At 40.2% G+C, this 27,516-nt stretch overlaps 1 protein-coding gene across 1 annotated transcript in view; it reads right to left on the bottom strand.

Moving 5' to 3' along the window:
* Positions 1 to 20,804, bottom strand: part of LOC109043724 (chitin-binding domain protein thawb) — a gene marked incomplete at its 5' end in the record, with an annotated part of 28,432 nt that extends 7,628 nt beyond the window's left edge. The window contains 3 exon segments of the mRNA XM_072299636.1: positions 910 to 997; positions 999 to 1,124; positions 20,697 to 20,804. Coding sequence (XP_072155737.1) covers positions 910 to 997; positions 999 to 1,124; positions 20,697 to 20,804 — 322 coding nt within the window.
* Between the last annotated feature and the right edge of the window lie 6,712 nt (positions 20,805 to 27,516).

Below are 27,516 nucleotides of genomic sequence, written 5' to 3'. Positions count from 1 at the left end.
CCAATAGAGTCAAGTAGACTGTTGATGCAAATATAATTTAATTTCTTTTGTAACATAGTATATCGACGGTGAAACTCCCAAACCACGTATATCTCGTTTGCGGCCTTTCAAAATCTCCGCTCCTGTTTTACCTTTGAAAAGAGAGCAAGTCAATATCGTTCCTCGAAGTGTTCTCAGTATTTCCTTCACAAAAAGAAGAAAATTCACGGACGTTTCTAAATTTTGACGTTGAGTAGTTTTCTACTTACAAAATAAAGTATGACAGGAAATCTGCAACGTTGCGAACCGAGATACGGGGTTTCACGATAACTGGAATAGTTTTGTCGCCGAAATCGATAATACATTTTTTGGTCATATTTTTAGTAGTAGTGAAAATCACTCGAATTTGTTTGCATTAATATACACTGGGTTACATGTCATATCGCTTTTCAAAGATTTATCGCTCTATTTTTCAATTTTAATATATAAATGACCGAAAATGTGCTGTCTGTTACGCTGACTTTTTACCGCGTAACAGACAGCACATTTTCGGAATTTACATAATTAATGAGAATTAGAGCAATAAAACATTGGATCTAGAGTCCAGACTACTTAAAACCCATCGAAGATCAAGCGAAAAAATACTCGAGTGATTCAATCAGATTCCTATAGCTTAAATCAAGAACCGAAAAATGTGTAATCTGTTACGGCGACAAAACTATTCCAGTTATCTGAAACCACCCATACGCGGTTTGAAAGTTTCATCATTGACATGCTGAAATCGTCAAAAATCAAGTTGCTGAAGTTTCAGATTTTGACCGTGATTGAAAAGAATGTTTAGATGTGCAGTTGAAGAGCTCTCATTTGAAAACTTTTAAAACTTGATTATAATAAGAAAGCTCTCTGATATTGTTAGAGAGCGATGCAAACCTTGATATTCTTGGAGCTCTGTGCTGGCGTCCAATTCATCGGTGGTTCCTGTGGCGAGTTTCCTGATGACGCGTTTGGATCCAGACTCGGTCTCGCCATCCCCTTCCGACTTCTTCCCCTCCGCCATCGTCCAGAGACTCAACAAAAGAGGCAGCGCCCAATTCCTCAGCCACTAGCGGCAGCGTATCCTTCGTTGGCATCGCCAACCGAGCTCCCTGAAATCAAAATCGTAAAAATCGAGGGTATGGTCACACAGAAAGATTGTTTTGATCATTACAGAACACGATGCGAGGGTAGAAAACGACCCTTAAATTCTCAATGGAAGAGTCGTCTCCCAAAGAAGGGCGGCCTTCTGTAGTGGAATGGTTGTAGCATTGCCAGGGTGGCATGGAACATAAGAAGGATTGAAAGATTGGAAATTTCAGTGAAATATTTCATGAAATTTCACGAGGCTGTGAGATATTTCATATTTTTCAGGGGCTAGAGTATGCAACCCGCACTTAAACATACAAAAATGGAAGAAAGTCCCAATTTTTAAATTTGGCGAAACATGAAAAGGAACCGGTATTTTTCAATATCTTTCATAAATTTCTGAAATTTCATGAAATATTTCACGTGAAATTCCAAGATTTCATTTTTCATGAAATTTTGCAACTCTGAGCATTGCCTCTATGTTCAAGAGGTACGGGGATAGATTCCCGGCTAGGCGACTCAAGTTTGATGTTCTCAAACAACGGTTGCCTAGTGCTAGCTACGCAGTAGGAACTGAGACGAATGGGCCTTCAACTGCAAAAATGTGGGGGATTACCACTTGCGCGGTACATAAAGTAGTAAAAGAAGGCAAGTTTTTTTACTCCATTTTTTGGAAACCTAGAAATTGTATTAACTTATGGCTTAAAGTAACCTTAGCACGAGCAGAACTTGGAATTTTTGTAGGAGGAGGATACGGCGAGGCATCTTATTGAGGGCGTCTGGGAACCATAAATAGATATCCCACCAAGAGTAATTTATGAGGGCTCTCGCAGTTCCAAAGAGGACCGCTGAGAAAATATTGAAAATTAGACGCAGCGAGAGCAATTTTTAAGTGTTACGAAAAGGTTGATTTGAAATTTAATGTCAAAGATATAAGAAATGTCGCCTCTTATTTCGCAAAAAACCTTTCATTTTCTGGTGGAGAAAAATATTTCCCTCGCACCCTACTGCAACCTTTGGCTTTCTTCCCCTTCTTAGTTTCGTATGAAGTCATATTTGAGTTTCAATTCATAAACGTCACTTTAGATGTGGATTTTTTTCGTTTTTGTTTTCTAGATAAAAGTTTGAATCTAGCACTATTTAGACATCTGAGTTGGGTTTCAGGATAATTTGTCAACGATTTTTTGTCCGCGGCCCCTTTTTGTCCAGTAGTTTACGCCCACGCGTAAAATAAGCAACAGTGACTTGATCCAAGCGTTATATTTTAGTCGGTATGTAAAATTATATTGACAATATGGAAATGAGAAATTAAGAGAGAAGGAGGTGTTGTTATGGTTGCTCATTTTGTAAATGAAATTTTATTACTTTATCCTTTTGAATCATCATTTTAAATCGTCATTGGTGAATATTTGGTTTAATTTCTATCCTTAAAACATTACCTATAATGTGTACCGAATGGTATACCTTATATATGTTTACGTATTTTTTTTTTTAATTTTTATTTTTTCATTACAAAATTATTACTTCATTTTGAAAACATTTATATTTTTAAAACGTGACAAATATTTGTAAAACCTTTCCAAGCGACATTAATCTCGATGAGCCGCAGTTGTGCCGACAGAAACTGCAAAAATGAATAAAAGAGGGAAAAAACCAAGAAGCACGCAATCTTTAGTTTTAACCCATTTGTGCATCGATCTTTTAGAGTCAAATAGTCAAATTTTGAGCTTTCGTTGCGCGCACACCTCGCTGCAGCATAATAAAATCACTAAATGTAAAAGAAAAAATTAAAGTGCTTTGGAAATCATTAAATTTGACACGGAACCACCAATATTTAAAAAACACACATTATATTATTATTCTCCTTTGATAAATTGATACATATTTTTTTCCCATCAATTTAAATGAGAATAATCAATGCAGAGTGTGCTAACATTTCAAAATCATGAGTTAAGAAACGCTGACTATGCGAGTATAAATATTAAAGCCTAACAGAGCGGAGCGGCGTGCTGCCAGCGCGAGAGGCTTACTGGCGCCTACAAACCTAAGTGGATACTTCAGGCATTGCACAATGCTTGAAGTATCCACTTAGGTTTGTAGGCGCCAATGCGGCCGTACGCCCGCCGTGCGGCGGCGCCTGAAGCAACTATTTCACAACAGAGGTGTTGCACCGTACCTATTATACGAAATTAAACGTATTAAGAATGACAGGCATCCTCTAAAAGTACAGATCTTTTTTCGCAAAATAAATCAAGATACTTAGCGTACACTGGAAACATCTAAGAGCCTTTAGCTGAGGCAAATATAGAGAGGTTTATCCGGTTCAGATATAACAAGGTGGGAATTTCTTGAAAGATAATTACTTCCTGTTACACCAAAGAGGTGTAGAGAGTTTTAATGACTTTTGTCTCATGGAATTGATGCTCCCCCATTTTTACCAAAACTCAACTATGTATTATTCTCTGTTGGACCAAACAGACAAAACAAAAAAACAAGCAAACCCTCATTCTTCCAAGACATTATATATTTTCATCTAAAAACGTCGTGAGCAATTGTCGTTTGTATTTACATGTGGGCCAATTAATTTTGGGTCTCAACTGGCACGTGGACCAAAACTCCCGTGCCGAAAAAACGCGTGGACTTGAATTACTGGAAAAAACAGGTGCGCGGACAAAAGATCGTTGACGAAGTGTTCTATAACCTTGAGTTGGAGAAATATTCCGGCCATCACTTCAGGTTTTTGTATTTGAATAAAACAGTGATAAAATATGAAAATTTGGGCTTAAAGAATGAAAATTGTTAAAGAATGCACGCTGTGCTGCTTGCAACGAAGAAAATTCCCAGTCAATGAGGAGGAATAAAATAGAGTACCTATATTGAGGGAGTATAGCCACTGGGCCCCATGGAGAGACTTAGTTTGGTTTTTGTGGATGGGAGGGGGGTCATTGCCAACTTTTGACGGTTATCACCAACCGCACTTGCTGCCAACCTTACTACATCCAAGATAATTTTTCTCGAAAATTGCACACGGTTAGCCTTAAAAATATGTAAAGATGTCGCAATAGTGCATTTGGGTAAATTTCTCCTTACGATAAGCAAAGGAAACTATATTTTGGAGTCATTTTGCATTACATTTATTTATGGCGTCCGCCATTTTCGGGTCCTAAGGGCTCCATTCAGCCTAAGATGGCTGAGCCAATCAGAGGTGGTAACACCAGTGGCCATACTCTCTCAATATAGGTACTCTAGAATAAAAGGTAGGTTGAATCGACTTCGACTTAGGCGCTGGAAAACGTCGGGGAGGGATGTGACAAAAGTAGGACGACGCCGGGGCCGACAAAAGAGCGAACATCGAAGTTCGCACATCTCGGATCTGGCTCGGTTTCAGTTCTCATGGATTATCCGGGACCGGGGCCCGCCGTGACTCCAAAGTGCAACGAGGCCAAGGCTCAGGCTCTTCGTCCTGGGCCCCGACTGCCCCGGTTGTGTCACCCGGTCCCAGCGGCGACCGTCGACCGTCGTACGCGCCAACTTGCCGTTCCGTTTCCATCCTCATCCCAATTCGCCGGTTCCGACCCGAGACAATATATTCAACGGGATCAGCAGCACTTTCAGCCAGCATCACATGATCAAAAGCCCTGGATAAACGATCAAATTCCCGAACCAATTCCGATCAAAGTAGCATCAAAGTGTCGGGAGTCGTCAGTCTTAAACTCATTAATTTGCTTAATTTTAAAATGAATACTTAGCAGAAATGTTTCCTGAGGCAGGAAATGATGAATGGTGGCACTCTATTCTGATCTTACTTAGAAAGGCCTGCATAGACGATCAAATTCCCAACCAATTCCGATCAAAGTAGACATGCTGATGACTGGTGGTCACCATCTATCATCAAATTTTGACGAGCCGCACTATTTTGATCAAAGTAAGATCAGACCGGAGCACCACCATTCATCATTTCCTGCCACAGGAAACAATTCTGACAAGTTTTCATTTTAAAATGAAGCAAATTATTGAGTTTCAGACTGATGATTCCCGACACTTTGATGCTACTTTGATCGGAATTTTTTCGGGAATTTGATCGTCTATGCAGGCCTGAACAAAATAGTGCGGCTCGTCAAAATTTGATGGTAGATGGTGACCATCAGTCATCAGCATGTCTACTTTGATCGGAATTGGTTCGGAATTTGATCGTCTCTCCAGGGCTTTAAAGGTGAGGGATGGGTTCGGGACACATCATACATCTCATCTAAAAATTTTCATGAAGTGTTGTGCACAACTGACTGAGAAATTAAATGAAGCTCTACTTTAATCGTGTAATGCTGACCTTAGAGAACGACCCGATATTGATCGATTAACAGATTATGTCCGGATTTTATGACATTTCTTTAGAGCTTTTGGGCATCACATCACGCTGTAAAACGCCAGCGAGTTCTTTATTTAGATTAGACAAATTGATAGACAAAGAAGACAAAGAAAAATGGTGCGATCCCATTGGTTGATATGGGTGGTTGCTATAGACTAAAGGGGAAAATGATAGACTAACTAAAGGGCCGCTCGTGGGTTGCCGTTGGTTAGTCCATTATTTCCGTACTTCGCCCATCGCAACTACGTACTTCCACCAATAGGTTCGCTCCATTTGCCCTTTGTCTGTTTTGTCTATGGCTTTGTCTATTAATTTTATTAATCAGCCCGCAGGTATTTGCGCTTATAATTTGACAAGGAAGTGAATACTTCAAATCGGAAGATGAAACGATTTGTGATGTTCACTCGAGAGGTATTTTAGGAGTTATTTCGAGGAATTCGAAGATTAAATTTTGTGTGCGAGTACCTAACATACTTTAGCGGGACAAGATGCTGGGAAATTCTTAATAAATACACTAAAATCTAGACTTTATTCATTAATCACTTGACTATGAAATCGTCCCGGAAAGTGCCACAGGACCACCTAAAACTATTATCCTCTAGCTCCTCCTTGAACTTAAATATGTAAAATAAATGTAAATAATATGTGTAATAAAATCATCGGGGCCGTTTTTTTAAAAAAAAAACAAACAATAATTGGTTAAAAACAAACAAAACATTCGCTATTTCAGGCAATTATTTTTATAGATAAAGATGAAAATGCACGATTTTTGCGACACGGAAATCGATTTGTTACCCCAATACTGTTGAATGCAATCAATTTTGCCTCGCTCTATATCACATATCATCTCTCTTCGGCTCCCTCCAAACAATAAAGGTACCTCGAGTAAACGCCTATTTTAATTTGATGCTTCCCGACTATTATGGTAAAGGCACATCCCTCAAATAGACCATTACTTCCTCCGTCCGGAATAATGAAACGAAGTGAGCGTGCACGAGAGAATTCTTCTGAATTCAGACACCTCCGGTGAACTGGGATGAGCAAGACGGTCACGACGCGTGTCGCTAATAGAATGCTCTTGATTAATGAGGAGACTTTCGCTCAATGACCGTCCTCATGCACTACCATAGTCGCGTCGTGTCTAGACGAGTCAAAACACATAAAGAACACGTGTACACACATCTCTCTGGAAACCAACTGCAAAAATGAACACCTCAAGGGACTAATTTAGTGGCCGCGGCACGAATTCATGTTGGATCGAGGAATTTTAAGTTTAGTAATAACCGATTTAGATGGATTTTGGATTTAGCGTCAGGTGGATCTCTGCAGGAGGCTTACAGGGATTTCTAGATTCTAGAAGGGTCCAGTTCGTAATGATCGAGTACTTCCGACGGAAGATGACGTCATATTTGACGTCAAGACCAAACAGTTAGTCTGGTTTGGTCATGTTAATCGTATGACCGAGGAAGGCTGCCAAAAAGATGTTTGATCAGGATCTTCTTGGAGGATACGAAAAAGCCGCACAAGAAAATGGTAGTGACAAGAGGGTTATAGGACATTTTGTCAACGATTTTTTGTCCGCTTACCTGTTTTTTCCAGTAATGTACGTCCACGCGTTTTTTCGGCACGGAAGTTTTGGTCCACGTGCCAGTTGAGACCCAAAGTTAATTGTCCCACAAAAACGACAACGTTGTAAATACAAACGACAATTGCTCACGACGTTTTTTGATGAAAATGTATAATGTCTCGGAAGAATGAGGGTTTGCTTGTTTCTTTGTTTTGTCTGTTTGGTCCAACGGAGAATAATATATAGTTGAGAGTTTTGGTAAAAATGGGGAAGCGTCAATTCCATGAGAAAAAATTCACTAAAATTCTCTACACCTCTTTGGTGTAACAGGACTTAATTATCTTTCAAGAAATTTCCACCTTATTATACCTGAACCGGATAAACCTCTGTATTTGCCTCAGCTAAAGGCTCTTAGATTTTTCCTGTGTACGATAAGTATCTTGATTTATTTTGCGAAAAAAGATCTGTACTTTTAGAGGATGCCTGTCATTCTTAATACGTTTAATTTCGTATAATAGGTACGGTGCAACACCTCTGTTGTGAAATAGTTGCTTTAGGCGCCACCGCACGGCGGGCGGGCGGTCAGCGCGGAACGCGCATTGGCGCCTACAAACCTAAGTGGATACCTCAAGCATTGTGCAATGCGTGAAGTATCCACTTAGGTTTGTAGGCGCCAGTGAGCCTCTCGCGCTGGCAGCAGTGCACGCCGCGCAGCTTAGCTCTGTTAGGCTTTAACATTTATACTCGCATAGTCAGCGTTTTTTAACTCATGATTTTGAAACGTTTGCACACTCTGCATTGATTATTCTCATTTAAATTGATGGGGAAAAAATATGTATCAATTTATCAAAGGAGAATAATAATATAATGTGTGTTTTTTAAATATTGGTGGTTCCGTGTCAAATTTAATGATTTCCAAAACGCTTTAATTTTTACTTTTACATTTTGTGCTTTTATCGTGCTGCAGCGAGGTGTACGCACAACCAAACGCTCAAAATTTCACGTATTTTACTCTAATTGATCGATGTGCAAATGGGTTAAAACTAAAGATTGCGTGCTTCGTGGTTTTTTCCCCTCTTTTATTCATTTTTCCAGTTTCTGTCGGCACAACTGCGGCTCACTGAGATTAATGTCGCTTGGAAAAGGTTTTACAAATATTTGTCACGTTTTAAAAATATAATTTTTTTCAAAATGAAGTAATAATTTCGTAAAGAAAAAATTTAAAAAAGAAAAAAAAGTACTATAAATATATAAGGTATATTGTACATCGAATATTTTCAGGATAAAAATAAAACCAAATATTCACCAATGACAATTTAAAAAGATGATTCAAAAGGAGAAAGGAGCTCTGTCTTTATTATGTTGGATTTCTTTGTCAAATTTGATACATGAATTCATTAGTCTCATGACAACTGAGGTGCGATCTCAAATTCGAAAAAAATGACAAGTAGCTGACATTATGGAAAAAATCAATGCGATATATCGCACGTCGCTCTGACACAAAAAATGGCGTCCGTCGAATCACCTTAAGGGTGTATGTTTTCTCTTGAAAAGTTCATGTAAAACACGATGAAAACATAAACGATTCCAAATCCAGCTTTAAAAGTGAGAAATAAGTATTTCTGATACAAATTTACCATGACCACATGAGCAACGATTACTTTTCCTCCGCGTTTGTTCAGAAAGATGGTAACGCAAAAATTAATCGAGGGAGGAGTGAAATTTTCGGTCTAGTATTCTTAAAACCCTACAGTAAAATCTTGTGAAAAAAGAGGGTCAAAAACTTAACCTAACTCGAGGGTGTGTTCCAATTCAAGTTTAAAAAGAAGCGAACACTTATGAGAGTCAAAGGAACTAAGAAAATTCTCGGTAGGAAAGGCCAACGAGAAAAAAGGCACTCCGCACCTCACAAATTTAAAAGAACTCGACAAAACGAAGAGAGATAGCCTTTTCGCAGGGAAAATTTTCAGCAATGGAAGGATGTCTGTTCCGTGGATTACCTCAGTTACGGCGCTGAAAGTGACGCTAGGGACTTCAAGGCGCTATCTACGAAATAACTTCAATAACATGAGACTAAAATAGTCTACACGTTAGAGTAGTCAACACTCCTCTCCCGGACCAAAATAACGATGTGGTGGATCTTTATCAGTTTTTAAAAATTATATCGATACCCTCTTTAAAGCATGAGCCACGCGGAACACAACGCTGATTAGTTTTCATTATGACCCCCTTCCCACCAGGTAGTCGCGATCAAAATCGTGGGTTCAGCAACGTCATCAAGTGGAGAGCTATAGCAAGCTTGATAGAGAAACAGACCATTTTCAGGGTAACTTGTTCGAAAGAATAGAGAGATTGGCAACGCTCTTCGCATCTAGCCGGGCTGTAAAACTACAGGCAGATACTGAGGCTTCCTTCGCGTTGAGTGTCTGTTTGGGGGCGACAAAACTTTAAACTATCGGAGATAATCCGCGCCGTAAATGGACGGCGACACGTGTTAAACGATAGTAATGAACGCCGTAAAATCCTGTGTGTGGCGTGCTGAGCGGTAATGGGTAGTAATGGACGGATTCAGCGGCGCTGTAATGAAGCCGGTATACATTCCCCTGACACACGTCCGCTGGATTTGTTGGTGACTACACGGAGGGTAGACCTTTATCTAGATCCTCATGGTATAGTCGCGGTATTGAGACAACTAGGTAGTATAACTTCGTCGTTCTCCTTACGGAAGAACGTTACGTGGTTTCAACGTATTTCACCTTGCAAATTGCATTTCTACCAGAGGAATTTTGGGCATTTATAACTGAAAATTTCACGTGTTTTTTCTGATTTCATGCAAAAGCAGAAAAATTTTGTGGGCAAATTTCAGATACGTTCATGTCAGAAATGGAGGTGTTGCATGTGTGAGAAATTTGCGATTTGACTATTGATTCTTCTGTAAAAGTTCGCGAGAAACGCGATGGTGTCACTGGTTTTCTCTGACAATGAAATCAACTCCCAAGCTCAAAAAAAGCTCTCAATTTGGGGTCAAAATGGAGGAGATGTCCCACGCTGTCCTGAGAGTCCACCTCTACATCAAGACGAACTCTCCAGCATGCAAAGATAGGAAGCAAATATATTGACAGGGCTACCACTTTGTTTGGGGACTCTTAAACTGAAAACACGGCATCCCTGCAAATGTATTTGATCCCTATCTTTGCATGGAGAGTTCGTCTTGATGCAGAGGTGAACTCTCAGGACAGCGTGGGATATCCTCTCCATTTTGGCCTCAACTTGAGAGCTTTTTTTGAGCTTGGGAGTTGATTTTAGAGAAAACCAGTGGTACCATCGTGTTTCTCGCAAACTTTTACATAAGAATCAACAGTCAAATCGCAAATCCCTCACACATGCAACATATCCATTGAATGACATTGTTTGGCAGAAATACGTCCAATTGATCATCCAAAAATCCAAAAATTCGACAAATCGATTAATCGACTCATCGAAAAACTCCACCGAAGCTCCTTGCTAGGCGCAACCCGGGGTGGATGTCCCAGTAGCCGTCGAAGGATCTGATAGCCGGACCGGGGGGGGGGGGGGGGGGGAAGCGTCACCGAAATCGAAATCAGCGCTGATCCCTCTAATCCGCGTGGCGGGTCGGCGTCGGGGCGCTGACGCGGTGGCGTCGCGTCGCAATCCCGGAGCCCGGAGCCCGGTGCCCCGGCTCGGGAGGATGTACCATTGTTCCAGTCTTCCGGATTCTCACCGACCAACAATTGGTTAGCATCCCACTTGCCGGTGTTAATTACCACTCTCGTCCGATACGATAACTCTTACGTCACGCCCGCTACCGCCACCAACGAGGGATCTGGGTCACCGCGAGACAGGCCGAAGCCCCGCGCGCCTCATCCAGATGAAGCACCCGTCATGCAAAATGAGTCTATCGAAATTCCAGGTTTTAAGGAAATCCGTATCTGCGGGTCGATTATTGAAATTGATAGACAAAGAAGACAAAAGGGATTTGGAGGGATCCTATTGGTGGAAGCGGGTGGTTGTAATGGACAAAGGACGTGGGTGATAGACTAACTAACGGCAACCCACGAGAGACCCGATATTTGGACCACATTTTGCAATTTGGAACTACAATTTCTAGCTCTTCCGTAAGACACTTATGTGTAAAGGGAAAATAATGGTACATACGCTGCTTCTAAACTGAGCCAGAAATTATAGTTCCAAATTGCAAAATGTGGTCCAATTAGTCCATCATTTTCTCCCTTAGTCTATAAGAGCCACCCGTTTCCACTTGTATGATCGCTTCTTACTCTCTATGTCTTGTTTGTCAATCGCTTTGTCTATCAATTTCAATAATCAGTCCGCAGCTTGAGGGATGGGTTACTTCGTGGAGGCGGAAGCTGGAAGGTGGCGCCGAGCTTTTTGAGCAGGGGCCTGCCGAAGGGACAGGAGATTGACATTTTCGGATTGAAGAATGCGGATACTGGCTCGATATTTCCTACCCAGGGATGGACTTCCTTTTCAGATTGAGGTCTAAAGCTGGGTTGGGGCTTTTTGCCCAGGATCTTGCTAAAGAAATTGCTCAAATTGTTGGATACCAGTACGAAAATTGGCTCAGTGCTTCAAGTCGAAGCACTTGCTACGGCTGAGGGGATATATCAGATTTTAGGATTAAAGTTTGGGAGCTAGCTCAGTACTTTCTGCCCTAGCATGCTAGCCGACGGGATAGATTATGTTTTAGGATTCCAGTCTATGCGCTGGTTTCGAATAGACTGCCCAAGGGCTCCCCTAAAGGATGTCCATTATATTTTAGGATTGGAGGCTGGAAGCTGGCTCAAGGTTTCCTGCCCGAGGGCTACCATAAACTAAGGACGTAAACATTAAAAAAAAAAGCTTTACTTGTCCCTGAGCAAATGGAGGGTTTCCTACAAAAATCTCACGTAAAACGACTTCTTTGACGTAATACCGCTCAGTCAAGTACGCGTATTTAAGCGGCAGGGGGCCAAGGACTGGCAGATAAATCCCTTTTTCTGATAGTGGGAGAGGAAGAGGATATCTGACACTGGTTTAAGGTCGAGTAAAAATATCAGACATAAAGCCCAATGTCCCAACGTTATTCTTAAAAAACCCTCAAGTGCTTTGTGAATTATATTCTGCAGAAGGAATCTATCTGTGGTGTAATTTACCCCCAACCATCCTTGTAAATGAAAATTACTAAAGTCCGAAATCAAAGTACCTCGATTGGTCGAAAATCGAAACTGCGAATTCGGAGTATAACAAATAGGTATTGTTACACTTCCTGAATTGTTCTTGCGGACAGTTCGGGGTGTGGTTTTCTCCTTCTGGGAACCACGTAATGTAATCACTCCGAGTGACTTTCGTTTATCTGAAACGGTTTGAAGTCGGAGCCACTGCTTTGCTGGAAAAAGGAGGCACCTGGCGAGCGAAACACCTATTTCGTTGTCCGCTGATTGAGTGTTAGTATATCCAGCTCGGCTCGGACCCGCTTGACCCGCTGACCCATTGGTCATCCGTTTCTTTTCAAATAGTCACTTTCCGAGCTCTTTTTTCCTCTGTCCCACTTACGTCCCTCTGGACCTATTGCATAAAACTGAAAGCTGTGAAAAAATCGTCCCGCTTGTTTTTATCTGGTAAAAAAAGCGTGACGCTTCTGACCAAAAATAGCTCTTATCTTTACGCGGAATGGACGCTAAGGACCTATGAAATCAATACAAGAAAACATTTGCACGAATATTGTAAGTAGCCACCGTTTAATTTTTAGAAAGATGTGAGTTAACTCATAAGTTCTGCGGAGACATAGAATCGCGGTGTTCAAAGTAGAAAATTGTCAATCATTATTTTCCAAAGACCAATTTCTTTTTAAAAGGTAAACTTTTTTATAACTGGAATTTTGTTTTAAAAAAAAACTTGGTATTTCACTTGCTTTTATTTCAAAACGTTAATATTGCAGGAAATATTATAATTTTTTTTTGGCTGTGTAATTTCTCCAATTTGGTAATATTAATCTATGAGCTATGTTAAGTTTTTGAAATCTTTCCTAGGAGACAAATATAGGTATGTACTCGTAAATGACTAAAAATGTGTTTCTATTCGCGATATGTTTTAATAATTAATAGCTGACGTAGGTCACCAAGTTCACCAACGTATCTGATAATGAGGAAACAAAATAGAGATAATGGCTCTTATTGATTCCAAAAATCGCTCGGAATGCTAAAAGATATTGGCGTGAAGCAATTGGAAGTGTCAACTGACTCAAAATTAAAAGTCTACTCTTTGATGTTATTATTTATCATAAGCTTTCTTTTACGTTCGGCATTAATGATTAAGGATCCCAAAACTTCATCAAATGAACAAAACTATTGTTAGACATTTGCAAGTTTGATATTTATTAAGTGTTATTTGTGAGATCGAATCGAACTGTTACGCAGGTTGAGGACTACTTTACTTTAAAACATTAATTAATTTTTACCTAACATTATTGTATAATGAAACGAGAGAAAAGTACGAATGAAACGATTAAATGAAACGATTGGACTCTCTAGCTTCCGTAAGACTTGCCGCCCGTCTCAAATGATTGAATATGCTACGCCGGAAGTTTCTACGTTGAATGAAGGCGCTTTGAAATTGCATCGCCAAGAGCTCTGAACCGTGAGTCGGAAAACATAGATGATTATCGGACTCTTTTCATATAGGTAGAGACTGTTCGGAAAACAGATGAGCTTATTGATATGTGAGCATTTTTATTAATAATTGACTATTATCGATTAACTTTATTTATAGTATCTGATTATTAATATTTTACTACATGATTTAATTCCATAATTTTGCGGAGAGTGCGATTCACAAAATGAAAAGTTTTCGGATAAATTCGGGAAGGGATACTAGTTTCCATCGAGTATGAAATGTAAAAAATCAAATAAACTGGATCGCGTCCTGCTTAAAAATGTATTTGAAAAAATCGATCAGTATTGAAAGCGCGAGTTTCCTTACAACAAAAATTCAACAAAAATTTGCTCTCAGCCCTCATCTACATCAATTTACTTTAAACAACTAACTTGACCCACACGGCTTGTGAAATAAGGGGCTTGGAGAACAAGGCGCATAGGGACAATTTTTGAAAGAATTTGAGATATTAATGATTTCAAGTAAAACTAGTCTTAATGCATATTCTGTGAAAAGCTCTCTCCCAAATTCCAATTTTCAATAATCAAAAAGTCAATTTGAACTTTCTTTACGCCGCCGTAAGGATCCATGTAATTTCGAAACTTCAAAGTCGTATCCCTCAAAATAGCAAAAACTGCACCTATGGCCCTTGTCCTCCAAGCCCCTCAAACTCTGACTAGCAACGTCAACATGTACTTTGATTAGATGCTGACTTAAGAACGCGCTTCATTGTGAAAATCATATTTTGGACGGACCCTTATTAAGCGCTCAGCCGACAGGTGAGCGCTTCTTGTTTTCACTATGTTGTAGCATACTGCACAATTTTTAACATTTTATCGGCACTATGAACACTTATTTTCTGTACAAACTAAACTTTTTCAAAAACCGATCATAGTTGATGACCACCTGATGAGACCAGGGAGTCACCTGAACATGGGCAGCCTGCCCGAAATGGCCATTGTGCGTAAAGAATAATAAAAAAGTAAGTCATTTAACTATAATCAGTTTTCGAAAAAGTTTAATTTGTACAGAAAATAAGTCTTCTTGTTTTCGTTTTGCCACTTGAGTTCTCCTATGGTAGGGCGCTCAAGCGATTGAATGGCTCATTAACTCTACAAAACATGGCCGATGAGTTCCTCAGAATTTTTTTTACTAGCTAATAATACCCCCTATAATGTTATTAAACATAAATTAGCCGATGAAATAAATAAAATTCTCAAAATTTTCTTCACTAGGAAGTTTATAATTATTTTATTACTATGCCTGAAAGTCCAGTTACTGATTTCTTTTCATCAGAACTTTTTGCCACCGGTAATGACTTTTTCTGAACCTGTTAAAATTCGCCTCCATATGACACAGCTGTTTCGTCATCGTTACCATAAAAGGGCAGCTTTTGAGCCGCGTCCTTTTTTTCAATCCTGTCTTTGTGCTTTGTGTATCGTACTTTCCCCCAAAAAAATCTAACTACTGAGCGCCTCTCTAATACCTACTATTAGAGCTTTCCCACTGTTTTACAATGCTATGACAAAGACTATTTTACACAAGGATTCTCTGATGATGAAGTAACGTAAACATGGCGACGTTGAGATTCGTAAGGGGAGGCAAAGATCAGGCGACCCAGCTGCGGTCGCCGCTGAACTTCCGGAGCCGGTTGTGCCGCGGCCGGCCCACCGAGTGGTCCCCGTTCGTCCCCGTTCGTCGAGTTCGGGTTAGAGGTCACTGAAAATTAATATCCGGCCGCTTGCCATGCGGATCCCTCACCAGACTATTGTTTGGCTTCCTTATCAATGAGATTAGTCCGGTCCGCGTGCGCGAAGTCGTGGAGGCTTGCGTCGGAGACTCTCGAAAATCGCGGGTAAATAAATTGAACCGACCTCCTGCGCGCCTAATTACAAAAACGGACCCCTAGTTGCCATGTTAACGCACACTGGAAAAAAACACATTGGATCTAGAGTCCAGACTCTTAAAAACATCGACAATAAAAAATACTCTTGATTCAATCGGAATTTTGCTTGAATCAAGAACCAAGCCTCTTAATTTGAGCGGATTTCCTTTTGATTTAAGCTTAAATCTGATTGAATCAAGAGTCCTTTTTCTTGTCAATGTTTTCAAGAGTCTGGACTCTAGATTGGACTCTGGACTCTGCAACACCCAGCCGTCAAATCACCCTATCCTCCAAAAGCCCTTCAGGGAGTTGGCACTCTCCCATTTCCTCTAAAACCTCCTATCACCACCCTTTCACTGGGCGTCCTTTTCGTCTCCTCCCAGGAGGAACCCGATCAAGAATCTTTTTCGGCAGCCTTTCTCCCGAGAAGAGAGGCCGAGAAGAGAGCTTTACCGGCGAGTTGTCAAATGGCGCCCGGGGAAGGTGGGACACAGCCTCCCATATTACCGCAAAACGGTTACTTTTCCTTACCACGTGCTCCCGGAGCTAGACTACAATAATCTACCCTGTCCACTGGTCGATTCTCGCTGTCTGCAAGAACTAAGTTGGGCGGGGACAATGGCGATGGTGTGATTTTACGAAGCTGCAACGGCGCGGCGCAGTGTGGACTAGAGGTGAGAGGCAGCATAAATCTCATAAATTGAATTCTGTTGAGGGTCAGCGTGGTGGCGACGACGGCGGCGGGGCGCGGAGCGGAGGGCGATGTATCGGAATCGGAACCTGTTACGCGCTGCGACGAAGATGCGGTCACATGCTGCAGTGCCCAGTGTCCGCCCTGGCGTCCAACCCGGCGCCCCGGCTCCCAAGTACAACCTTGCCACATGAGCTCCACTTCAAATTTCCACTCTAGAATTTTTCGATCGCCAATTAGTAGATCGATGGATTGAATGTCTTTCGATTCGATTAAATAATCGATTCTTGAAATTTCGATTAATTAGTTGATAGTTAGTAGTAGTAGTATAGTTGATTATTAGTAGTTAGTTAATTAGATCAATTGTTTAAATCTCAATCAATTGCTCAATCGCTAATTCATACTACCGATTAATTAAAGGTTAACAATTAATGAAATCCCAAGGAAATTTCTATGAATCGGCAAAACTTTGTATAATTTTACGAATTACCTTTCTACTCTTTCGTTAGTCTCCGAGTAGCTTTGGAACGCCTTCACGTCTCCGTATACGCAACTTGGCTACTCACTAATGAGTTCACTACCGCACAGAGAGAGAAAAAAAACACGGTTATTCGACGGTTACCACGGTAATAATGTTCCACGGGATTCCACGGTAGTAGAACCGTGGATTTTGGTAATATTATTGATGAGCACAGTAGAATAGCCATGCTCATAATAGTATGTCTGTGCCCACAGTAATATTGCGGTGAACACGATCATCACCGTGCTCATTGTTACAAGAATCAAATACCACGGTTTTACTACCATGGAATCCCGTGTGACATTACTACCGTTGTAACGGTAGAACAACTGTGTTTCTTTTCTCGGTTGCACACATTGCAATGTGTTCACTACCAATTAACTGTTTAATCGTTTATTTACTACCGATTAATTGAAAGTTAACAATGAATAAATTCCAAGTCAAATCCTTACAATTCGCAAAAGTTTTTCTAATTTTACGAATTATGTTTCTACTTTTTCGTTAAAGTCTCCGCGTAGCTGTGGAACGCCTTCATGTCTCCGCATATGCAACTTGGCTACTCACTAAGGAGGTGAAAAAATAGACATAATCACTTTGTGAGCCTTCAATTGAATTCGCTATTTTAAAGTTTTGCATCTCGCTTTTAGTGTTAGGTATCATCACCGACTTGTTCAAGCATGTAGAGCCATTCCTTACCGAGCATATTTAGAGCGCAAACGACTCGATTACCTCAAAATATGTTAGTTGCGGCCCTGCTGCTTGAAACTACTGTATGTCTCAACTCGCTTAAGTTACTGCCTCTCATTCAACTCAACTCCCTTCTAAAGGAATTCACTGGGGAAAAAAACCACATTGGATCTAGAGTCCAGACTCTTAAAAACATTGACAAGAAAAAGTAATCTTGATTCAATCAGAATCTAACTTAAATCAAGAACAAAGCCTCTTAATTTAAGCGGATTTCGTTTTGATTCAAGCAAAAATCCGATTGAATGAAGAGTATTTCTTCTTATCAATGTTTTCAAGAGTCTTAACTGTGAATCCAATGTGTTTTTTTTTTCCAGTGTTCTAATTTCAATATTTACACATTCACCAGATCAATATGTGTTGTACATTTGGTGACGAAAAGTGGCAATGCCGGCAGAGGTCGTTACCGGCGATTATCAGTATCAGTAGGTGTTGAGGCGACTAAACGTGCCCCAAGCTCGCGTCGTCCCCCCGGTCGCCCCGCGAATAGTCACACTGTGTCCGGAACCGGTTTCAAACGAAAACGAAACCGATTTGCGACTTGTATTAGGCGATTCCATGTTACCCGAGTATTGGACTAATCCGGTGATTCCACGTGACTTTCTGAAACAAGATGCTGTGACGAACTTGCTCGCCATTTTGGAAGTCGCCGTGGGCCGGGAGTGAGGGGGAGGCGACTCAAGTTCGTATTTCTGCTGAAACTGACATGGTGTTCGTTCATGATAGGATCGGACTAGATCGAGGATTTAATTTTATCTAATTTTTCATGAATCATGTTTCTACGCATTCGTTAAAGTCCCCGCGTAACAGTGAAATGCCCTCAGAATTGCAATGCAACTTGGCTGGTCGCTGAGGAAGAATAGGTGCATCTAACTAAATTGATGAGTTTCTCTAATTTATCACAAACTATGTTCCTACTCTTTCGTTAAAGTCTCCGTATAGCTGTGGAACGCCTTCATGTTTCCGCGGATGCAACTTGGCTCACTGAGGAAGAATAGTTGCATCCAAGCATTGTTATCTACATTTCAACGTTGTGTTCTTTGGCACTGACACGAATTGAGCCATGTACCCTGTTCAAAGGGCGGACTGGCTCTATAAAAGCTAATTTCTCACTTGAGATCTCACATCGGAAATTTTCGAGATTCCACAGACTTGTATAAGTAAAGAACAAAAGGGACGACATTATTCCTGGTATTAATCAGTGGAAAGATACACATCTTCTAATGTCAGACGAAGAAAGTTGGCACTCGGGTATTCCGACAACTTGACCCAATGACTTTAATTTATTGTTATACTTATTGACCCTCTATGACTTAACCCCTTGAACCGCGAATGTGACACGCACAAATCAACATCGTCCTCGTTAAGGGATCGAGTCACAAGTCTCTACCCTCCCTTTGTTCCGCCGCACCGGCGCACAGTGGATCGAGTCAATAGGGGAGGTCGGACAGAATTTGGAAACTTTAAACGCTTATAACTCCGTTTATACAAAACTTCAGGGTTCTAAAAGTGGTTCCAATGGTTTCCTCATAAAATTATCTACTCAAAGCACCCCTTGAAATGTAAAATGTGACGGAATAAACACCAAAATTCGCAGTTTTGGTCAACAATTTCATGTCCGACCTCTATCATGGAATCGATCCACCGTGCGGCGGCTGAACTTGCAGTGTCAACACGTTCTACATATAATGAAGCACAGAACATAACCTCCCTCGCTTGGACTACAGGCGCCCATAACTCTTGACTGCGGGGAGACAACGGCCCGTTTTCCTGGCGTTACCCAACGCTGGAGCCCATCCAATGAGCACCCGGATGAAATGAGCGGCGTCCGATCGGCGTAAAACACCGCGTCTCTCTGCAAACAAATGCACTTCCTATCGTGCGAGTTGCGGCTTCGGGTCGCAACGACACTCTTCGCGCCGACGCACGAAGCGACGACGAAGCCGCAAGCGGAAAAATGGCCGAGTCACGCATAACGCGTCGCGTCATTTCAGCAAAACTGCACACAGTCACGCGAATGAAGTAATTGAAAAAGCCCCCCGCGCCATTGTTTTCTCTTTTCATCTCTGCTCCGTTGTGAGGTGTCGACAGGCATGATAGGTCCTGGGATTTAATAGGGGATTTTTCCGTTCCCGGAAACGAAAGCTTTTCTGGGAAATTTTCAACTTATATCTACTTCCCCGGGAAGCTATAGAGGGGAAACACTTACCCATGCAGATAATATATGGATTGCATTTTGCAAAAAGGAACCACTAGCATTGCAATGATTCTAAGATTGTGCAACCTTCATCTTTTGCAATAAAATTACGGAAATCGTGAAAAACTATGAAATTCAGATGGTAATTTCTGTCTTAAATTTACAGTTTTTAGCGAGTAAAATAGAAACTATTAATGGATAATCGGGTTTTTCCTCCAAGACAAAAGAGGTTGCACAATCTTAGCAACATTGCAATGCTAGTGGTTCCTTTTTGCAAAATGCAATCCATATAGCATTCACTCATACTTTGAAAAGCTACCAGGTGTAACCTAATACCTTCAGAGATCCAAATACAGTAAACCTAGGAGTATCCGAACTAATGTGGCGATCGGCCAGTTCGGATGACGGAATAACTTCGGATAATCCGGAGTCAGTCCTACTTCTCGTAGCATGAATGGAAAGTCGATGGAATCAATCAAACTACTTTAATTTTATACTTTGGCGTACACATATTTAGTAAACTTGTAAGTATGCAAAAGTCTGTTGGGTATTTTTGTTTTGGAGGGGGGAAAACAAAAAACAAATTGTCAGAAAAAAAGCTGAAAAAAACTAAGGGACAAGGGTTAGGTTTTGACTTTCTTGTTTCTGACATCAAAGCCTAGAGACTTTGGCTTCAAAGTGAACAGGCCCTCAGCCAAATTGACAATCAGATATTTTTCGGGCTTTTTTCTCCTTCTATGCATCTACTACTTCTTCTCTTCCTAAATCGTCGCTCCTCTGACATAAGGGCGTATCTTAATTTCCACGTGAGCCCTATTTTCCGTACAGCTCCATGCGTTCCGGGGCTCATGTGGAAACTGAGATAAGCCCTTACGTCAGAGAAGCGACGAAATGAGCGCACCTAATAGTGTAATTACATTTTTTACAAGAACTTAATATAAATGATTCCTTACCCGATGTTGTCTCCTTGCAGCATGACAGGGGATGGATACCAGAAGCAGACAAAATAAGCCTGAAAACAAAAATGTTAAAGGAAAATTAACAGACAAAGCATAGTGTTTTTTTCAAATTTCAAGAGGTAAGTTGCAAATTAAGTTTTGAAAAATTCAAATTTTCTAACAGGCAAGCGTTTGTAAAGATTTGCGAAGATCCGATCTCGGAGCACAGGATGAGGGTAAGATTAATCATCACACGTATGCACTGAATAAACATTGTCCAAGTGTGAACAGAGTTAACAGTGAAGACTTTAACGCACGGGTAGAAAAGTTGCGCAACATTTTTCAATCGGAAAGCATTATTTCCAGCTCATCCATGATATTTTTTATCCACATAGGGGAATGAATATTCCATGTATACGTTGTTTCTAAAACGAGCCCATAAAAAACAATTCCTTATTGCAAAATGACACTCTAAGGGCAGTGTATACGGGATTTATACATTTTAGGTTTAAATAACTTAAATTTGGAGTTTAGAAGCTGTTACTCCGATTACTTATTCTGGAACACTCGATAGCCTTTATGGGCACAAAAATGACCATTTGACGCTGATTTTCCCTTTTAATTAGGGCCTTAATAGCCTTTTTATTTCTAAACCAACAATTTCGTCAAATACTGGTGATATCTATGTATAATTAATTGTAAAACATGCGGCGCTGGTTTCTGAATGAATTTTAGTATTTTTTCGTATTAATACCCTGATATATGCGCAACGGCGCCGCATACCAACCGATTTTCAAGTCTATTGGTTACATTTAGGTTTTAACGACCCAAAACGGACGTAGAAAGTTCAAAATAATGATTCGATAGATTCTTCACGGGCCGAAAATTTTTTCGAGTGAAAGTAGCTCGATTTGAGCGTGCAGCGGGGGAGGAAATCACTCCTTACTATTACTGATTGGAAGGATTTACGGGGAGCTGAACGAGAGAACAGATTAGCCATTGACCAGGTCATGCGGGGCGTGAAATCAGCTGATCACTCGTCGACGAAAGGTGCTGGCTGTACAGACACAGACGCCGACGGAATGACGAATCCAGAACGCGGTTGCCAGGTTCAAAGCTCGTGGTGCTCAGACTATGGCCGTGTACAGGAAGCTCAATTTCTTGTTTCTCAAATAAACCACTTTTTTCGGTGTACCTTGGTGGTCATTTTATATTATGACGAAAACTAATAGGATCTATTCTGACGTTAGATTTTCATGTCTAGTTTTTGCGCCCTTCGAGAAATGCGATGACGTCATATACTTCAGCAGTGCATGTAACCGAAGTTTTCATCAGCCATATCAGGAATCATTCTTCACCGAAGTTCGGTTTCTCCAGCAAACTTTGGTTACATGAATTCAATGTGGAGGAGGCCGTAGCATGTTCATTCACGGTCGGTGACATAAAAACCATTATTCCCATAGGATAATATTCTCATTGGGATTTGAAGCATAATTAATTATATAGCATGGCGTTTGGACTAATTATGATATTACTGTCCACATCTCGAGAATTAATAACCAAAACAGGATTCCGTCACCAGCAAAACGACTCATCGAGATTCACAGAAGAAGCATAAGGATTCCGATGTTTTTCAGAGCTTTATCGGGGAAAATATGCTCTCAATACATATATGTAGAATAACATGAGAGGCAATGTCTACTGTTTCAAACTTGAGGCGATGTAGAGAGTTAAAGGCGCGTGTGACCCCCCGTGAAAATTGTATCTTGAAGAGAATTTTTTTTTAAATCCAAGTCGTGCATATTTGGATCAGGAAGTGCCTTGATTCTAAACTGTTTCCGCAACCATGTAAAGATACTGGGTGTAAAAAGAAGAAAATAAAAATGTAACAACTTCTGAATGCTGATTAACCTCCTGCACAACCTGCTTTGCTCACATCCGAGGGTATAAATTTTAAGGCCTGAGGTTCGAATTCAACCGTTGGTGTAGTTAATCAGCATTTGGGCGCTGTTGCAGTTTTTCAACATCCTAAATGTTCGAATAGAACGCAAATTCCCGATGTATCCATATTATTTTCTCTTTTTTTTGGCAACGTGGCTGTAGCGAACACTGGGTCCTCGCCCGATGGCGTCAATCAAAATGCCCCTTAAGTCGAAGCCGAGCTCCTTCTCGATCTATTTCCGACTCACCGGTGCGATTCATCACGAATTACTCAGCTTTGAACCCACGACCTTGTGATTACACTGCCGCCGAAAAGGATTTACCGGTTAGTAAGGTGGAGTAGGGTGGGGGAGGGGGAGCTCCTGGCGTGAAATGAAAGCAAGGATGCTGCCACGGGGCACCCAGCTCATCGATTCGATCCTCGCGGGACGAGGTGCGGTTTCATTCTGTTTCACTTTTGACGTTACGAGCAGGCCTGGATACTACCAGAGTCAAATAGTCTGCTTTGCTACAGAAGATATCAGTAACTTTAGAGATGATGTTTTGAGAGAATTAACTTACACTGGAAAATAAACACATTGGATCTAGAGTGCAGACTCTTAAAAACATCGAAAAGAAAAAATACTCTTGATTCAATCAGATTTAAGCTTAAATCAAGGACCAAGCCTCTTAATTTGAGCGGATTTCCTTTTGATTTAAGCTTAAATCTGATTGAATCAAGAGTCCTTTTTCTTGTGAATGTTTTCAAGAGTCTGGACTCTAGATCCAATGAGTTTTTTTCCCCAGTGTAACCAAATCTTTCAATTTTCATGAATATCATGACTTTAGCGTTAATATAGAAATAAGAGTGTCCGCATTCCTTCAGCAGGACACTTTTTTCATGCCCGAACGTCTCGAGTAACCAATGCGGTTTTTGTCGATTTAACTATGAATTTTGTCGTTCAATCAAGCCCTTTTGACTGACAAGGAGATTTTTAATCGTGCAGTGCATCAAATAGTGCTGTAGGCTTTGTTTGAAAGTATGCCCTACAAGTTTGCCGAAAAATCGCTCCATACCTCGTCCTCGTCATGCACGCATTCAAACGTGGCATTAAAGGTAATCTCAATGGTCGAGGGGTTGACCATCGACATGATAGTCAGAATATTATCGGTGAAACTTCACACCACGTTTGTGGTGTTCAAAATCTTCCGATCATTTTTTTAAAAAGAACAAACCAACATCATTCCTTGAGGTTTTCACATAATTTCCTTTGCATGGCGAAGAAAAATCACAGAAGTTCTTTTTTAAGAAGTGACGTTGAGTGGTTGCCATGTAAAAATAAACGATGACAGAATTTCTGTAATGTTTGAAACCGAGATAGATGGCCCGGGAGTTTCACCGTCTATCTAAGATTTAGACTTGATACGTAAAAATGGGCGAATTACACACAAGAGGACGACTAACGATTCAAAGCAGTACCATATCTACACAGCCATGGTAAGGAAGAACGCCGTATGAGCCATCAGACGTTGCCAAGTTTCCTCCGATAAAAACCGAATTTACTTGGAAAATATTAAGTACCTCTCTTCAAAGTTTCAGACAATTTTGTACGCAATTTACTCCAAAATATCTGATAATTTCGAGGAAAAATATGCATGAATGTTGTCAAAAATACATGATTTATCGAGGAAAATTTAGCAACTCTCGAATGTTCATACGGCATTTTTCCGTAGCACGGCAGTACTGCTAGTGTAATGCGAGGTGGTAACAATCAGCTTCCAGTCTCGTAATAATAAGAGATCGTTAATCAGTCAATCAGCGCCAATCTATTGCCGCGTTTCTTTGCCGCCGGTCATTCAGCGGAGCCATGAATGATCGATTATCGATATTTCCCCATTTGAAATTATGGCAAAGAATCGATTATTAAGGTGTTCGCTGCGAACACCCTGATTATTGATCCTTTTCCATAGATTTAAATGGCAGATCGATCGATACATCGCAAAGCACGCCACGTCACTGCGGTCATTATTCTCGACTTGTTAGTTTTGCTGATTTTTTCCCTCTTATAATTCAATGTGCCGTCGCAAAACTAAGTTGTCATACTGCTTTGAATACAATTTTCTTGTACGCAGATCGGTGAGAAACATTAGACAGCTTTTAACAAACCGGCGAGTATGCGTAGAAAGTGGAGGTAAGTTGACGACCCGTTCTAGTGGATTACACGAGCATCACTGACATCAGTTGCAACGAGAATTTGATTTAATTTACAAAGGGGAATTCATGTCATAACCCTAAAATGTTATCTCATCTTCCTTTCTTCGATGAAACATTTGATTTTTATTGAATTTTTATTGAATTTTTAAGTGAATTGCGTAGTGTAAATAAAAATGAATGTAAAGGGAAAAATCCCAAATCATTTGAACTAGTTTATAAAATTTCATTTTTAGCGTGCCTTACGTATTCATATGTAGGCTCGCTTTTGAGTTACTTTCGATGCAGAGTGTACAGCCTCCCCTGTTTCTATACTTTCAATGGGTTTCGTGCTGTGTTTTTTTTTTTTTTTTTTTTTTTTTTTTTTTTTTTTTAAGTTTAAAAATGGTTAGCTTATTGTAGAAAGAAATAAGTTACAATTTAGAAGTTCTGCCTCATGGTAGGATGTTTTAAAATTTTTACAGTCCAATCATTGGTTGTAGTCAGGAAATTATAACCGTCCAAGGAGGATCCATTTTTTCGTGGATACGTTGTTTTTTTTATTATTTTTTTTCGTCATTTTTTCTCTCTTTTTCAAACCCACATTAATTTTACGTGGTTTGAGTTTCTGAATCGATTCAATTAAGATTCATATTTTTCCTTCAATTAATCTTAACAACCAGGCAAAGAATTAGAAGTGCCAAACTGATGTCTAAGAAAATCAAAGAAAACGACCCGATATTTTTGTTTATACTACTTTCTTTATTATTTTCGTCCAAAAAAAAATAAATCGTCCGCAATTCTGAATCCCTGAATTAAGATCAGAAGGGGACTGGCTCATCGAAGCGGCCGGGGAAATTATATTTTCACCAGATCATACAGGATTACAAATCTCTACAATCCTTTGATCTTGGGAATGCAGGGTCGTGGTGTGCACTGTTCGGAAATTTTGTTCACCGGGGTAGGTTCGACACCAAGAAAATACGACTCTTCAAAAACTTGAGCGCGCACCGTGGTATACACGCAATGCTTGAAGTATCTTGCAGGCTTGTAAGGCGCTATGCATGTGCGGGTTCCGCGCGGCTTGCTCTACGCGTATTGCATGAAGTATCCTGCGGTCCTGTAAGGCGCTACCAAGTGTTTCGCGCCGTATGCGCTGCCCAGCCTCGCGCTGGCCGTGCCGTGTTTGATGCGATTATTCAAACTTGCGGCGTCAGCACGTTTTCAACTATGATTTTGAAGTTTATGTAAATTTTGTTGGAATTATTGTCGATATTGTTCGATAAAAATATCACTTACAACCCAACAAATTCTTTTGAATTTTTTTGAAATCAATGAACCCTTTTGAAACGTAAGGTATGGATTCGACGAAGCAAAGGGTATGGGTTTGATCGAAAAGTAAAAACCCGAATTGATCGAAAAACTCGTGAATCGATCGAATCGACGCCGGTATTTTAATAATTTGTCGGTTGAATTGGTGTCGATCGGTTCACGGCCATCAGTAAGGCAGTGAAGATTTGAAAATTTATTATTGTAACATTTTCTGCCGATTTTTTCTCGTTTGACAATCCAACATCTCAACAATCTCATTTTACAATTGTTTCCATAATTAATTATATTCATATGTGATTTTTAAGTGTTGTTTCATTTATAATCTTAAATTATTGAAAATGAAATAAAATACCAATTTTAGTAAAATAACTTTTCTCCTGGGAACGCTAATGTAACACTTATAATGTGTTGCAATTGACAACCTGTTCATTTTACCCTCACTTAAATCGATGAAATTTTGATTCATGGCCTTGACTAACGTTCGGTATTTTTCTCTTCAATGTAACTGTAGTGTACTTCGTGCATCCTATTTCCAAGTTTCACAGCCTTACTTGGATTGCATTTTGCAAAAAGGAACCACTAGCATTGCAATGATGCTAAGATTGTGCAACTTCATTTTTTGCAATAAAATTGCGGAAATCGTGAAAAACAATGAAATTTAGATGGTAATTTTAGTCTTAAATTTACAGTTTTTGGCGAGTAAAATAGAAACTATTAATGGATAATCGGGGTTTTCCTCCAAGATAAAAGAAGTTGCACAATCTTAGCAACATTGCAGTGCTAGTGGTTCCTTTTTGCAAAATGCAATCCACTTATCGTTTACATTCATTACCTTGCGATACAACTTATCTGTAACAATCTCTACGTTTCTGTCCTGTGTTCAAGTCACCAAAGCAATGCTGTGAAATCCTTACTGATTATTTGCTTGGGCATTGAGAGTATAACACACAATCAATGTAAAGGCGCCAATTTAAGGAACGGATTGAAACAAGGAAGAAAAAACCGATAATCACGATGTATTCCATGTATGAACGACCGTCTCAACAGTATTGTCACCCTGAAAACCCAAATGTACAAGTAACGCCTGAATGTTATGATATAATCCCGTGTCTTTAACAACGCCACGCTGTTGCGAAGATAACCACGTATTATTGTGATCAAGGGTTGGATCGTACTTTATGCATATTTCATTTTAAGCGAATTTAATGCCGTCCGTAAGAGTGCTCGCAAAACATTTGATTTAGTAGTTCCTGGGTCGATTGTGTGGGGGAAAACGGGAACCGCTCGGGTCATTCCATATGCACATATGTCATAACATACTTTTGGTTACCGGCTTTTACTTCTAAACCAATAGTGTTTTGAGGAAGCTCTACCAAACTTTTTAGCTTGGAA

The sequence above is a fragment of the Bemisia tabaci genome, chromosome 4 (assembly GCF_918797505.1).
Source record: "Bemisia tabaci chromosome 4, PGI_BMITA_v3".
Taxonomy (NCBI): domain Eukaryota; kingdom Metazoa; phylum Arthropoda; class Insecta; order Hemiptera; family Aleyrodidae; genus Bemisia; species Bemisia tabaci.
This window is presented reverse-complemented; position numbering and strand designations above follow the sequence as displayed.